This window comes from Myotis brandtii, unplaced genomic scaffold (assembly GCF_000412655.1).
Source record: "Myotis brandtii unplaced genomic scaffold, ASM41265v1 scaffold14, whole genome shotgun sequence".
Classification (NCBI taxonomy): domain Eukaryota; kingdom Metazoa; phylum Chordata; class Mammalia; order Chiroptera; family Vespertilionidae; genus Myotis; species Myotis brandtii.
Genome location: NW_005354999.1, coordinates 1216710 through 1233967, shown reverse-complemented (window position 1 = coordinate 1233967; position 17258 = coordinate 1216710). Strand labels below are relative to the sequence as shown.

The 17258-nt window shown below is 37.9% G+C and overlaps 1 protein-coding gene across 1 annotated transcript in view; it reads left to right on the top strand.

Annotated features, from left to right (window-relative positions):
• SPOCK3 (sparc/osteonectin, cwcv and kazal-like domains proteoglycan (testican) 3) overlaps nucleotides 1–17258 on the top strand; it is a 197202-nt gene that overhangs the window by 41273 nt on the left and 138671 nt on the right. The window contains exon 3 of the mRNA XM_005860775.2: nucleotides 509–623. Within this exon, the coding sequence (XP_005860837.1) occupies nucleotides 541–623 (83 nt within the window). The 5' untranslated portion in view covers nucleotides 509–540. The remainder of the gene's footprint in view (nucleotides 1–508; nucleotides 624–17258) is intronic.

Sequence of the window (17258 nt, the reverse complement as noted above, 5' to 3'; positions counted from 1 at the left end):
GCATCACCTTTCAACATCTCGTGGAGTCAATGCCAAGAATAATTGCCGCAGTATTGAAGGCAAAAGGTGGCCCAACGAAGTACTGATGGGGTGGTCATCATAATCTGGCTGGTCATAATAATTTGGCCACTCAGTGTAATTCTCAACTGACAGAATTGTTACAGTAGCATACCCCAACTTTATTTTTCCACCTTTACTGCTTAAGAGGCAGTAGCAACTGGAAGAAGTTTTGGTGTTAAAGTTCCTGTTTGATTGCACATTGATCATAGGAGTATATGCATTTAACTTCTGAGTAGAGTGGATGAGACTACAGTGCAACTAATCACTCTGAGTTATGTGGGTATAAGCAGAAGTATTGCTTAATAGAAGAGGAATGTGAAGACAATTTATAGCTAAATGCTATTTAAATTCCTGGATCAAATTGTGTTTGATGGGATTAGAGCCCCCACTTTGCACAAGCTCAATTTAATAATTTCTGTACAAATTTCTCCACCCCCCCTCTCTCTAGCTTTAGATCCAGCTAAAGATCCATGCTTAAAGATGAAATGTAGTCGCCATAAAGTATGCATTGCTCAAGATTCTCAGACCGCAGTCTGCATTAGTCACCGGAGGCTTACACACAGGTAAACATTGTTAAATTAAATGCCACTGATTGAATGGTACTCCTTATACCATGAATAACTGCAGAGTGTAAATATCTGGCAATGTCTGCTAAGCGTTCATCCAGAGTTTTATTGAAAGAGCTTCAGAACCTTGGTTAATGCAATTTTGATTCACTTGGGTGAAACATTATCAGTCAGATTTACTAGGGATTATAGAATTTAGGCATATATTATAAATAAAGAGGATTTTGTGAAGATTGGATTAAAGTAGTATATTTACCTGCTTATGCTTTTTCAAGTTTAAGGAACAAGTACAGTTTTTGTACCCTCTAAATATTGTTACTTATGCCCACTCAAACATTCTATTTAAAAACAAGTTAAATGGAAGAAAGGATTGATGTTTATTTAAAAAAAATTTAAAAGTCACAAAATAAAGATATGACCTGGAACATTTATTTATGGAAGCACTCATACTGGTGGAGTCCTTGTAGTCTATTCCTTGAAGGCTGACACAGAATTGTAAGAGGAGATGAAAGGGTTTTAAACATCTTTTATAATGATCACCACTGCTCCTGTAAGATAGACTCTATTGGGAGAAGAATCAGTAGTTTAGAAATAGCCTGTGAAGTCTGCTGCTGAGTTTAAGGATTGGCACTTGCCACAACCAAAAGTGAAATCATTGGATAACTGACTGAAGCAAGCAGGTGTATGCATTCCCTTTGTTACTTTGAAAGGAATTCTGCTCTGGCCAGGAGGCTCAGTTGGTTGGAGCATCACCCTGATGCACCAGGGTTGCAGATGTGATCCCTGGTTGGGGTGTGGAATCCTCTTCATGAGAGTTGCTCTTTTCTCGGATAGTGGGCCTAATTCGTGTTGCGCTTTTCATCAAATGAGCATGATGGGGCTTTCTCTGTCTGGGTACGTTGAGAGACTAATCGGATTTTAGTTTTAGCGCACTTACATCTAAATCCTATTATTCATATACACCAACAGACAGAGAATAAGAACATTGGAGAATAAATATAAGTAGCATATCTAGAAAAGTGCAAATATTTGTTTCTTTGTTGTTCCTTATTAATCTAAGGCACATATAGGTAAAACCCTTTATTATATGCTGAGTGGATTGTAAGTCTTTGTTCCATAATTTCAAATCTATATTGGCAGATTTCAAATACCAAGATAGGCTAATGCAACCAAGACAGAGGGCTTGGGAATGAGTTCACCTGGAACAAAGAATCATGTCATGGCATATCAATAATGTACCTTCAGTTGAGAGGGAGAAGGAGCGAGAGAGGGCAGTTTGGGCACATAAAGTGTAAAAGAACTAGAAATAGCATTTCTATAAAGTCAACATACTGTGAGAAGGCCCAGAAGGGTGATACAGAGTTATCAGTAATATATCCCCACTCAGTCATGACCTTTTTGTTGGTTTTGCAAAGGGATAACAAAAACTTTGGACCAGAATTGTATTTTCCTATTTATTTCCGTGGGGTTCCAAAAAGCTTCTGAATGTCTTGGAATCTCTATTAGTTAATCACCAAACATTTAAAATATCAGTATGTGAAATGATGTATGGGGGGATGGGTGGCGAGTGGGTTTTTACTTGAAAAATCAATAGGAGGATGATGTTAAAATGAATTCTGTATAATCCCTCACCTAAGTTGCAGAGACCTGGTCAATGATTCCATATAAAATCGAACACTGCTTTATCACTAGTTTGAGACTCAGGGACAAGTTTCCGTCTACCCATAGTTAACACCTTTGAATAGGCTCATCCGCCATTTTATCCCTGGCCTCCTGAATCCAAGTCAAAGAGCAAATGAAGACCTCACAGTTAGCATCATGCCCGGGGCAGAGGGACGCTCTCCTTTCTATAACTGCTGAACACCGAAGCCAGGAGAGGTTAATGTTCCTGACTCCAGATCACAAAGCTAGGAATGGCCAGAGCATTGATTTCTCTCTATATTTACTAACATCAAAGTCCATGCTTTTTACAACTGTGCCATCTCACTGCTTCTCTTATTTTTAAACAAAGACACTAGGGACAAAAGGAAACTTTCTTCACAAGGTAAAGACCCTCAGAAACCAATAAAATGTTATCTTAATATGAAGGAAAGCATCATAAATAGAGAGCCACTGCCACCTTCCCCTTAGATGCACAGGTGGGCTGGGGCCCTAGCAGAGAGAGTTATGCTTTACTAGTAAAGTAGGAGGACTTCAAAGGTTTTATGGAAACAGAATCTAGTGCTGTTCTATTTCTGATAAAACTATTGTCTGATAGACACTATTTTAAAATGTAGACCTAATATACATTAAATTCAATAAATAAATAACTAGTTTCCAAAGAATTGATATTAAGATTAATATTTGATATGCTTTATTTGCTTTGAGGATGTCAGTACCTAAGTGAATGTTTCTACAACACTTAGGAAGGGAGAGTATTGCCAAGCAGTTTGATCAATGAAGGCAGCTATTAGAAATTATGTAGATCTTAAATTTGGGGGTTTGTGTGTATTGTGGGGATGGGGTACAGAAAGCAGAAAAAGGGCTTACTTAATAAATGTTGGGTATTGACATAGTTCAGATTAGAAATTCTACTTTTTTCATCTAAAGGAACAGCTTTTTTTCTTTCTTCCTTGATCTCATAAAAGCTGAAAGAAGTGGAAGTAGCTATTTGCCTTTGCAGGGGCAATTCTGTTTTCCAATGAGGTCTTCCTAAGTCCACCTCTGACTCCTACCTGGATTTCACACCGATTTCTTCATTACCTTAGAGCCCTGAACTTCCCATCTGGTAACCCTCCCTTCATGGGTCATAAATGAATTGTATAACATCAATCTTCTTCAATTATCTGGAAATTTTATGAAGGTGGGGAGTCTATGTCTTATTCACCACCTTATACTTAGAACTTGACAAGGTGACTAGCATATATTTTCTTTGAAGAGTGTATTAAAATAGCTATTTGTAGAACATTTTTAAAAATTAGTAATTTGATCAATTGAACTAGTCAATATAGATAACATAAGTCTAAAAACTGTTTTCCATGTGCCTTGTGCTTATTTTTGAAGATGGTCTGAGAAGGGCATGAGTCAATGCACAAATACTAAAATGCACTCATCTAATGAGCCAATCATAAATTACTGCCATAAAAAAATGGAAGAAGGGGATAGGAAAATATGAGGGAGAGGTGAGTCCATAACAACTGGTTAAAGAAACTGGTATACCCTTGCCTTAGATTTGTAAATAAGTGAAATATTTGCTAAATATATCCTTACTTCATATATTAAATAACAATATTGTCATGCTCTGCTTCATGATTGGAGTACATTCTGTCAGGGAGTGCACTTATACAAACCTAGAAGGTACAGCCCCCTATTATAATGAATGTGCTATGGTTTTATGGGACTGACAGCACAGTGAGTAGGGTTGTCTATGCCAGCAGCACCACAAAGGAGTCAGTGATTGCGGTGTAAACCCTGGCAGTTGCCCTTTCTTTTTGTAATGCAAGGGCCTGATTTAAGATTTGATTGTTGAGGCCTTCACTTCAGAGAGGCATCCGTTTCAAAGACAGCACCCACTTCAGGGAAGGCTCTCTGCAATAAACACATGGCCAGCCACACACCTACATTGAGAGCCAGGCCTCACATGCCCACTGAGGCTTCTTTGTCTCAGATCTTGGTTGATTTTGACAAATGGACAGCCAGGCTACTTTTCTTTTTCTCTTTCTGCACTTTAAATTCCCACTCTTATGTTTTAAATTAACCAGTAAAGAGTGAGCCCTAGGACCCTAGTCCCCCACCCCCATCCCCAGTAAAAGCAGAGCCTCAGGCCTGTGTTCCCATGGTTATCACTGAAGGGCATCTTGCAATCCGAATAAGAACCGAAAGAATCAGTTCAGTTCTAAGGTTGGTTTGGAAAGGAGAATGTCTGTGGGAAGGTCACAGGGACCCAGGTGACTGTATCTGGGCATTTCTAACTGATAGCATTAATATGGGCAGACTGAGACTGCAAAAAATAGTCATGTATTGCACTAGGACGTTAGGATGACTATGAGGTGACTAGGTGAGCAGAACTTTTCAGCTCCATTATAATCTTAAGGGACCACCATTGTGTATGAGGCATATTGTTGATTGAAATCTCATTATAAGGTTCATGACTGTACTTGTCTGAAATCAAAGAAATAGCCTGATTAGGAGTCTCACTGTGTGTTTTACACTAGCTTTGACCACAATTGCCACTAGAGAAGATTGGGTCAACTATCCAAACATGTCATCTTCAAGGTCATAAATTTAGATATTTGTCTCTTGCTGTTTTATGTGGGTTTTTTTTTTCTGTGAATAATTGGCCTCAAATAAGGATGATACCCATGTCTTTGTGCTGGATTTTTGTCACCATTATCATCACCAGTTAAAACGAAATAGTTTTATGAACAATGAAAAAGACCTTAAATACAACACATTTTCCACAATGGTAACATAACTAATTATATGGTGTAATGTAATATATATATAATGGCTTGCCAGGCTTTGAAAATGACCCATTTTTTTCTTCCAATTTTATTTTGTATTGGTTTCAGGTGTACAGTTTAGTGGTTAGACAACCATATACTTTGCAAAGCATTCCCCTCGATATTTCTAGTACCCCAACTGGCACTCTATATAGTCATTGCAATATTATTGGGCATATTTCCTATGCTTTACTTACATCCCCATGACCATTTTCTAACTACCAATTTGTATTTCTCACTCCCTTCACTTTTTTCACCCAGCCTGTCAATCCCACTCCTCTCTGGCAGCCACCAATTCATTTGTTGTGTCTGTGAGTCTGTTTCAATTTTGTTTGTTCATTTATATTGTTCTTTAGATTCCATATAAGTGAAATTATATGGTATTTGTCTGTCTCAGATTGCCTTACTTCACTGGGTATAATACCTCTAGGTCCATCTATGCTGTCGCAAATAGTGAGATTTCATTATTTTTTATGGCCCAGTAATATTCTGTTATATATATTACCACAGCATTTTTATCTACTCATCTATTGATGGATACTTGGCTTGCTTCTATAGCTTGGCTATTGTAGATAATGCTGCAGTAAACATAAGGTTGCATATATTCTTTCAAATTAGTATTTTGGGTTTCTTAAATAAATCCCCAGAAGTGGAATCGCTGGGTCATAAAACAGATCCATTTTTTAATATTTTAAGGAACCTCCATACTGCTTTCCTAATGACTGCACCAATCTATATACCCACCAACAATGTACAAGGGTCCCCTTTTCTCCACATGCATGCCAACACTTGTCATTTATTGATGATAGCCATTCTAACAGATGTGAGGTGATAGATATCTCATTGTAGTTTTAATTTGCATTTGTCTGATGATCAATGATGTTGAGCATTTTTTCATATGTATATTGGCCTTCTGTATGCCCTCTTTGGAGAAGTGTCTATTTAGGTATGACCCATTTTTTATTGTTATCTTGGGGAAATTTTAATAGATGCTTATATAGCTGAGTGATTTTTGATTCATTGTTTTTGTGAATTGTGAGCAAGATGCCCCATGTTTTAAGCTCCCTTTGCTGTCCATGCAGCTTCAGATAATTAACACTATTTCTAGATCAGTGTTTTGAGCCCCAATCAATGCCGCTGATAGTAAAAACTGGTTTAGAATAATAAGACATTAAGGTTGAAGATGTTGTTGTAGGACAAAACTAGTCATGTTGATTCTGTTCCATTTACACCAGAGGTTGACAAAAAAATCAATAAAGGAATGCTTTTGGCTTCCCAAGGAGGCTTATATGAAAGGATAATAGAACTCATTTAAAATGCTATTCATCAAAATTTATGTCAAAAGGTGAGTCCTACTACTCCTCTATTTGAACTATGCACTTTTGAATCCATACTTTTTAAAAAAATATGTATTTTATTGATTTTTAGAGAGGAAGGGAGAGGGAGAGCTAGAAACATTAATGAAAGAAAAACATCAATTGGTTGCCTCCTGCATGTCTCCTACTGGGGATGGAGCCTGCAGCCTGGGCATGTGCCCTGATTCGAATCGGAGACCTCTCGGTGCATGGGACAAATGCTCATCCAACTGAGCCACACCAGCCAGGGCTAGAATCCATAATTTTAATGACCATATTCAAAAGAAGACTAGGACTTCTTTATATAGTAATTAAATGAATGACTATAGTATTTATAGTTCCACTGCTACAATGTTGAAATATTTATTATGGGAAGATTTAATCATACGAACTGAGTTGTAGAGCCCCAAATATGTTTGTTTAACTGAATTGAACTTATAACTTCTTTAAAATAATGTTCCTTATGCTTATCTAAGATTTCATCTCTATGTTATATGAATGCAGTAAAGTTGCCCATAGGGAGAATGAATCCCACCATTTATTGTACATTTAATATGTGTAAAGCTCTACTAAGTGCCTTAAATTGATTTTGTTTTTACAACCCTAATGCTTTGTACTAAAGATTAGTATGTTCATTTTATAAAAAGAAATACTGAAGCTCAGAAATGTTGGGTATTCTGTCTGAGATTTATTATATAGAAAGATAATAGGTAGATAGATAGGGTAGATTTAAGATGTAAAATAATGTCTATCATTTTATATGTACATTCTTTTTATAACTATAAATGAATTTTAATCATGTTTTTAAGTACATAGCTCTCCATAAGTCTCTTTTGGTTAGGCTATAGAGCAGGGGTCCTCAAACTTTTTAAACAGGGGGCCAGTTCACTGTCCCTCAGACCATTGGAGGGCCAGACTATAGTTTAAAAAAACAACTATGAACAAATTCCTATGCACACTGCACATATCTTATTTTGAAGTAAAAAAACAAAACAGGAACAACTACAATATTTGTATTTGCATGTGGCCCGCGGGCCGTAGTTTGAGGACCCCTGCTATAGAGGGTTTGGAACACTCTTTTGAATACTCTTTTTAAAAGAACAAGCTGAGACAATAGAGCAATATTGAACAGAAAGTACAGAGAATTTCCCACATAACCTCTGTACCAGCATGTGCATACCTTCCTCCATTATCAACACCCCAACCAGAGTGGTAATTTTAATATAGTTGTAAACCTACTTTCACACATCATTATCACCGAAAGTCCATCATTTAATTGCTTTTTAATATTAATTGCATTAAAAAATGGGTCATAGTATTTTTGATAATGAATTAGTGTAACATTGATTCCTCTTTTTAAACATAGATAATAGCTAAACTTTATAGTGTTTCATTTATGTCTGGGTCTCTTTAAAAGTTTTGTATATGTTTATTTGTGTGTATATGTGTATGTGTACATACATTTGCATATATAAAACATACCCATGCACATGTGTATATATATATATATATATATTTCTATGTATAAGTAATTTAATCTGACAACAATGATATGAGGAAAAGTGAGTTATATTTATTGCACACATTTACGATAATAAAAGTTGAGACACAGAATTTGCATGATTTGCTCAGGTGGTAGACTTGGACATTGAGCCTGATCATAGAGATTCCAGAATTTGTTCTTTTGATTATAATGCATTAATGTCTTTTTTAAAAAAAATATTTTTATTGACTTTTAGAGAGAGAGGAAGGGAGAAGGGAAAAGAGAGATAAACGTCCATGTGAGAGTAAAACATCGATTGGCTGCCTCTTGCACACTCCCTATCAGGGATCAAACCCACAACCCCAGCATGTGCTCTGACTGTGAATTGATCTAGCGAGTGCATGGGAAGATGTCCAATCAAATGAGCCACACCAGCCTGGGCTATGTGTTCAAGACTTTTGAAACATATTAACACTTATAAAGCATCTACACTAATAAAAGTGAAACATGCAAATTAATCGCCATTCCACCACTCCACTACACCCACAAGCCACACCCACCAGCCAATCAGGAGCGAGTATGCAAATTAACCCAACTAAGATGGCGGCGGTCATGGAGCTGGAGTGAGCAGGAGGCTTGGGTTGCCCCCAGCAATGGAGAAAGCCAAGCTTCCTGCCTGCCCTGGCCGGCTCTGGGCTCCACTCAAGGCTGCAAAGTTTCAATTATAGAAGATAAATAAATCCCAGATTACTGCTTCCAGCCTGACCTCTGCTCAAGGAGGCGCTGAAAAAAAAAAAAAAGGAGAGGCTGGAAGCTTGGGTTGCCGTGGGGCGTGGCCAGCCTGAAAATGTCCATCAGCTCCTTATCCAAGCTGGCCAGGCACCCCTACAGGACCCCCCCCACACACACCCTGAAGTGTCTGTGGGCAGCCTGAAAACGGCCCTCAGCCCTTCACCCAGGCTGGCCAGGCACCCCAGTGGGGCACCCATCCAGGAACCCCAGTGGGACCCCCACCCTGATCTGGGACACCCTTCAGGGCAAACCAGCCAGCCTCCGCCCATGCACAAGGCCTCTATCCTATATAATAAAAGGGTAATATGCAAACTGACCCTAACAGCAGAACAACTGGGAATGACTGGTCACTATGACACACACTGACCACCAGGGGGCAGACGCTCAATGCAGGAGCTGCCCCCTGGTGGTCAGTGCACTCCCACAGGGAGCTGACGGCTGCCAGCACACTGGTGGTGGCAGGAGCCTCTCCTGCCTCCTCAGCAGCGCTAAGGATGTCCGACTGCAGCTTAGGCCTGCTCCCTGCTGGCAAGTGGACATCCCCCAAGGGCTCCCAGACTGCCAGAGGGATGTCTGACTGCCAGCTTAGGCCCGATCCCCTGGGTAGCGGGCCTAAGCCGGCAGTTGGACATCCCCCGAGGAGTCCCAGACTGCAAGAGGTCACAGGCCAGGCTGAGGGACCCCCCCGAGTGCACAAATTTTTGTGCACTGGGCCTCTAGTGTTATATAAATGAGACATTCTTCTAAGTATTTTAGAGGTAACTTTATTTTCAACAATCTTATATTCCTTTGTAATAACCTGGATAAACATTGCCTAAGTTACTGTTTCTCAGCATATTTTAACCCAGTCTTTTTCGCTGAACATGTAATTCTTAGGTTTTTATTTTATTCTGCTATCACTCTCAAGAGTGTATAATCCTTAGCTACCTCAGACTTGCTCTTAAGGAAAAAATTGAATTCATTAGAATGTACATCTAGATCAGTCAATATTGATTTGTCCAAGTTTTATTTTAGGTGTTCCACTTACACAAAAAAAATACATGTTTCTCAACTATGAAAATAAGACAACCATTGGCTTTGTTTTTTAAGTGCATAGCACAGTTCATTATTGTGGCATCATCCCCACTCCTGTTGAAAATCAGGGACCTGTTGATTAAAGTCCAATATCTTTGGCATAGCCCCTTGTAAGCTGGCCCATGTAGCTTCACAGCCTGGTCTGCAGCTGTCCCCTGTGGCACATTGCAGCCTTATTGCAGCAGGGAACTCATTATGTGGGGTGAATGCAGACTCGGGAGCCAGACTGCCTGTTTTCACAGTGTAGTCCCACGCTCCTTAGCTGTGTGACCTTGGGCATGTTACTTCGACTCTCTGTGCTTCTGCTTCTTCCTCTGTAAAGTAGGGATGTTTTTTCAAAAGGTATTTTCTGATGATGTTGTTTTAAGGATTAATGAGTTAATAACAAAAACAATTAGAGCAGTATCTGATCCATAGTAGGTACAGTGTAAGGGTTAGCTAGTACTCTTCTTCTTTAAAGAGGTTGTATTTTTTATAATCATAGATTTTTGTTGTGTTTGAGTATTTTTCCTAGTGAAATGTTCTGCCCACTTCTTTTCTTTGTTCTTCTGGCAAATGTTCCATGTCTGAAGAGGCTTTTAGCATAATGGTTAATGGTGAGTAATTTGATACTAGTCTGGCTGGCTTTGAAATCTGTCTCCATTTCTTGGTATCAAAATGGCTTTGAGCATATTAAACTCCCCAGCACTCAGTTTTCTTGTTTATATGGTAGAGATGATAATTATACGATCTGTCTCCCTCTGTTTTTATAAGAATTAAAGACATAATTTGTGTAAAACACTTTGCACAATGTAAGCACTCAATAAACATCAATTATTGAGACATCTCTATTCAGCTTTCTCCCACAGGTCTCCGAGCCCAAGGTAGAATTAAATTCTCCTTCACCATTTTGCCCATAGCACATCAGCAACACTTTTATCGACCTGTATTATAGCTACATGTACATTTAATAGCTACAGGTTGATTTGCTGAGTTGCATTTGATACAATATTTGTAAAATGTACTGGTTGACTCCTGTCATGGTTATAGCAGATGGAATTCAAGATTATATTTCAAGTAAAAGGAATAATGTGATTTTGCCAATTTAGAATGGAGAGAAAGGGGACAATGTGTTGTATGTGTAGGGGGAAAAAGTGAAAGACAGCTCCTTAAAGAAAAATAGCAAGGCAGTAGGCATATATTTGTTCCTCTGAAGGTTGTTAGGTTGCTGTCCTTTGGACAAATGTGTTGTCTTTAATGATTTTCTAGTTTATATCTTTTACCACAGCCCATATTCCCCATGCCCCCAGAAAAGGGCCTACAGACCAAGATGTTCAAAATATATGAGAGGAATTCTTGAATGCTGAATTCCTCCTTGAATACTGTCATTGATGATTGTCTGTAGATAAGTCCCCATCGTGTCCTCTCAGATAGCTCTGATTTCCCCAGTGTTCTGAAAGACTAATAGGCTCCTTCCTCCGAGCATGAAACCAACGTGTATTTGGAGGAAGGAAATGCTGGGTGTGAGTGGAGGTCTTTTCCAGTTCTGCTTGCCATACATATTAGCTTTGAAGTTTGTCTACGAAATGTTCATTAATGGACTTTTGTGTACACTTCTACATTTCCTGATACATGTCAGCTGTGAGAACAGGTTGAATGATGACCGTCCACAGAAGGGAGCAAGATGAGCAGTCAACTACAAGAAGCCTGTACGATAATGACACAGGGCCTATATGGAACCCAGCTGATAGCCTACTCTGAATAATAAACATAAGGAATTCATTTCCTCCTAAGCCATTTTCTTGCTTCATAATATTTCTTTACAAGGAAAAGAGTAAGAATTAGAAAAAAGTACAACAAAGGAAGCTTCAAATATTGCTTGGTGAAGTTGTTTCCAAATAGACAAAAGAATAGTAGAAGTCTTTGAAGAGAGGAAAAAGTGGATAAATATCCATAATTTTATCATATGATTCAGCAGTCACATTCCTTGTTATTTACCCAATGGAGTTGAAAAAAAATGAATGTACAAAATCAAACCTGCACAGAGAAGTCTTTGAAGAGAGGAAAAAGTGGATAAATATCCATACTTTTATCATATGATTCAGCAGTCACATTCCCTGTTATTTACCCAATGGAGTTGAAAAAAAAATGAATGTACAAAATCAAACCTGCACAGAGGTGTTTATAGCAACTTTATCCATAACTGCCAAAACTTGGAAGCAATGAAGATATCCTTCCATAGGTGAATTAATAAACGGTGGTACACTGACAATGGAACATTATACAGCACTAAAAACAAATGAGCTGTCAAGACATGAAGGGATATTTTTGTTTAATATTTTTTTATTGATTTTGGAGAGGAAGGGAGAGGGAAATAGAAACATCAATGATGAGAATCATTGATCAGCTGCCTCCTGCACGCCCCCTACTGGGGACCAAGCACACAGCCTGGGCATGTGCCCTTGACCAGAATCGAACAGGGAACCCTTTATTCAGCAGGCCAATGCTCTATCCACTGAGCCAACCCAGCTAGGACAACATGAAGGGATCTTAAATGCATATTATTTAGTTAAAGAAACCAGTCAAAAAGAGGTTATATAGTTTATGATTCCAACTATGTAACATTCTGGAAAAGGTAAAACTATGGAGACAGTAGAAAGGCCAGTGGTTGCCAGGCATTGGGGTGTGTGTGTGTGGGGGGGGGGATAATTAAGTGGCACACAGAGGATTTTGAGGGCATTGAAACTATTTTGTGTGTTGCCATATGATGGATACATGTCATTATATATTTGTCCCATAGAACTTACAGTACCAAGAGGGAACCATATGTAAACCATGGGCTTTTGGTGATTAGGATGTGTCAATGTAGGTTCATCAAAAATAGCAAATGGCCCTGGCTAGGTAGCTCAGTTGGAGAGTCCCCGGTGCACCAAAATGTTGTGGATTTGATTCCCAGTCAGGGCACATACCTAGGTTGCATGTTCAATCCTTGGTTTGATGCACATAGGGGAGGCAACTGATCAATGTTTCTCTCTCTCTCTCTCTCTCCTTCTCAAAATGATTAAAAACATATCAGGTGAGGATTTTTTTTAAAGGTAACAAATGTACCATTGTGAAGGGAGATGTTGAACATGGAGGAGGCTTTGCATGTTTGGGGGCTGGGAGAATGTGGCAAATCTACATACCATCCCCTCAATTTTTCTGTGAATTTTAAACTACTCTGAAAAAAATAAAGTTTTAAGTTTTAAAAAGTGGTATAGATAAAGTCTTATAATCTCTCTTCAGTTTCAGCAATAAGCTCAATTTTTCTGTGAATTTTAAACTACTCTGAAAAAATAAAGTTTTAATTTTTAAAAAGTGGTATAGTTAAAGTCTTATAATCTCTCTTCAGTTTCAACAATAAGTGTGCATGTGTGTGTGTGTGTGTGTGTGTGTGTGTGTGTGTGTATGTCTGTGTCTTAAATAATGGATGGATTGTATAACTAGTGGTGGTGGTGTAATACCAGTCATTTGATTCAAGTTGTAGCATGTAACATGATGAAACATGAAAAAATATATAGTGGCAAAAATATAGTGGCAAATGAAAGAAATTTGATTGTACCAAAAACATATTTTGGAGCTGCAGGGTGTGTGTGTGTGTGTGTGTGTGTATGTGTGTGTGATGTTTTTTAGATAAGAAGATGGTTTTAATAAAATATCCCAATATTGGAAAAGATATGCTAGATATTTAAACTGTAACAAAATGTGCAGAATTTTTTAATTCTAACTGCTATTTAGATCTATTATTTTTTGAAGCAGTTGGTGTTTGATAGGCAGGTGCTATGAGGTGCTAATTACTGTTTTACATGTTTTTGGTAATCACCATATCAAATGAGTATTTCTCATTCTAAATACTTCCCTCTCCAGCTAATCAATTTTATTTCTTAGTATTTTAGATAATTTGTATTATTATTCTTAATATTGTGATTTTTCAATGATCAATGCTGCTATTATTGCATTTCATTTTAATCAAGACATTTTAAATTTTAAATCCAAACTTTCTATTACTGACTTTTTACTAAAGAATCCAACATCTTGGATAAATTACAGCTAAACCTCCTGCTAGCCAAATGTTGGCAGATAGACAATAGTATTTCTGCATAATGGACTTCAGGGTTGGAGCATATTAATTTTTTAGCTTTGTAGAAAGCCTTCATTCTGTAGCTGATTGATATAGCTAAATAATTAGGATACTTAGAGTCATGTGCTGCTATATTTAAGTGAATGATCTTTCTTTTCTTTGGCCTGCTTTTATTTAGTTCCTCCAGATTTAAAATATATATATACTTTAAATACTTTAATACAACTTTAATGTTGGGCCTATTTTGTGTCAAAATATGAAACTCAATGCTTCTTATTTAATTCTCTATTCACATTATGATTTTGAAATGTAATTTATATTCGTTAATAATCATCTAAGGGCAGAGAAAGCTGGCCATACAACAAATCCACCACAGAGATTTGTTGCTGGCAAGTGGCTGCTGGTCAGGAACTAGTTTTCAGCATCCCTTCACGGCAGCCCTTGCTTTGTGAGATCATGTGACTAGATCTTGTGTGTCCAACCAGAGTCAGTTCAGAGACCAGATGCTAAAGAAATGGCATGACTGCCTCCTCACTGCCTACCCATGAGCTATTAGCACATAATTCTAAGGCGAAGGGCATAGTGGCCCCACAAGGTACAAGGAACTTCATTACTTGAATTACCATGTGAAAGGTCATTCAAGGAACAGTCTCATCTGACTTTTATATGAAAGAAAAATAAGCTTGATATATTAAAATTTACAATCAGTAATGTTTGAGAATGGCTTTAATGGTGGAAAATCATGGAAGTATGTGATGTAGTCATAGTGATTATCCCATCAAATTTTACATTAGTTAAAAACAACAGGATAGTAGATAAGTGGTTTAAAGAGCTTATCTAGTAGGGACCTCATCTGGATGTGGTATGTTCCTTTTCTGTCACACATGCATCATATCTTCTGTATGAACAGAAGATAACTGTATAAAAAATGAGAAAAAAAGACTTTTTTGAGCAAGTAAACATGGTAAAAACTTGACTTTGAAGTGTTTTGCTTCCCAGCATTTTACTTTGGCATTGAACCAGTGGGATCAATAGGAATAATAGTTTTATAAATTTGGAGAATTTGGAAGAATTAACTTTGAAGTGAAATTATTTAATTTTCAGATTTTCTCTGTGATTCAAAATTCCATATACTAGTATTTTGATGTATAGTTGTTGGGAAAAGGAGAAAGATATGTTAAACTTTTAGAGCTTAGGGAAAGGGAATATAATGTCAGCTTAACCTGTATCCATTTATTTTGCACAAATGTACTAAACCAAGATAGAAATTTTTATATTCTGGTCTTTATAAGATTAACATTTTCCATTGAAAGAGAAGTATCTCTTTTTCCAAGTTAGCTTCATAGAACAAATAAATCTCACTCTAAAAGAATTGGGCTTTACATTCTTTTTAACATGAAAATAAAATAGTCTACCTTTTCACCAAATTATATAGTTCTGGGGTTAATCTGAGGGCCAGAAAAATGTGATTATGATTATTTAATATTTATGGACCATGTTAAAACTGCATAGCTCTATAGAATGGTTTCTAAGGAATATGATTATTATAGGTGTTTCTTTTCATTCATAAAATTCTAATACAGTGGGGCCTTGACTTAAGAGTTTAATTCGTTCCGAGACCAAGCTCGTTTAGGAGCTCATTAAGGAGCTCGTTAACTCAAATTACTCTATCAACTCAATGCAAAAAATCGGCCGAGAGACAGCTGGTATCTCAAAATACTCGTTAGTCGGGACACTCGTAAGTCAAGGCCCCACTGTATTGAGCACAACATTAAGTTCTGAATGTTTTTCTCAAAACAGAAATATGAGTACAAATGGACATGTGAGCTTTTTTTTTTAAAGGGAGATGTGTAATACAATGTAGTGTCATTCCATTTTCACAGAAGGGTTTGATGCAGATGCAAGTTTCCACTGTAACCTCCATGTTTCCAAAATGATGAGTCTAGAAAATTTAACATTTTGCCACTTCTCTTGGTCACACTAAGTCTACATTAGAGCCAGCTGATGATTGCAGGCATTTTGGAAGGGCATTACTACTTTGATGCTGTTTCCCATGTTGAATTGTCATCATAGGTCCTTGGTTTCAAACCATCCTAAGCAATCCTGTGAGAAAATAGGTTGAAGTTTGTCTATTTTCATTCCCATTCTCAGTAGTGAGTCAAAAAGCTAGTATGTAAAACAATGAAATCCCAGTGGGAGATGTGCAGGAGGCAGCTGATCGATGTTTCTCTCTCATCGATGTTTCTAGCTCTCTGTCTCTCTCCCTTCCTCTCTGTAAAAAATCAATAAAATATATTTTAAAAAAAAAAGCTAGTAAGTAAAACAATGAAATAAAACAATTATAAAGAATATTATGCCCTGGGCTTCTCCTCTGGAAGCTAAAACATTTCACTTTTAATATAGAGAATCTTATCTGTATTCTTCATGGCTCCTAGATCCCAATTACCTGTTTTCTTCTGAACCAAATATTTTCTATCCTGACTCAGGTATAAAAACAAGAAGTAGGTGTATCTATGCAATGAACTAAAAGCTTGGTTATTAAAGACAAAAATTAGCCCAGCCAGCATGCTCTGTGGTTGATCCTGGACCTATGAACTGGGAAGTCGTGGTTTGATTCCCAGTAAGGGCACTTGCCTGGGTTGTGGGCTTGATCCCCAGTGGGGGTTGTGCAGGAGGCCGCTGATCAATGATTCTCTACCATCATTGGTGTTTCTATCTTTCTCCCTCTCCTTCCTCTCTGAACTCAATAAAAATACATATATTTTTAAAAGACAAAAATTAAAGACTTCTTGTTATGAAACAACATTGCTGGAGAGGACAAACATTTTTTAACAAAAACTTAAAGATGCTATTATCTACACTAATAAAAGAGAAACATGGTAATTAGCGTATGACCGCTACCCTTCCCATTGGCTAATCAGGGAGATATGCAAATTAACTGTCAGCCAAGATGGCGGCCGGCAGCCAGGCAGCTGATGCAAACAGGGAGGCTTGCTTCCTTCAGTGACAGAGGACTCCAACGTTCCCCGCCTGCCTTGCCGGCCTCTGAGCTTCAGTTGAAACATTGTAACATTTATAGAAGATAAACAAAACCCCAGAAACCCGCTTTCAGCCAGCCGGGATCTCAGAGCTGGAGTTGATACAGTGTATCGATGATAGAACCCAAACAAACCAGATACCTGCTTTCAGCAGCCAAGCCTCAGAGCTAAAGCCAGAGCTAAAGCTGGCCCAGAATAAAAAATAAAAAAAAAGAAAGAAAGGAGTGGTTGGGAGCTTCAGTCACCCACAGAGCCTGAAAACAGCCCTCAGCCCCTCAGCCAGACTGGCCAGGCACCCCAGTGGGGACCC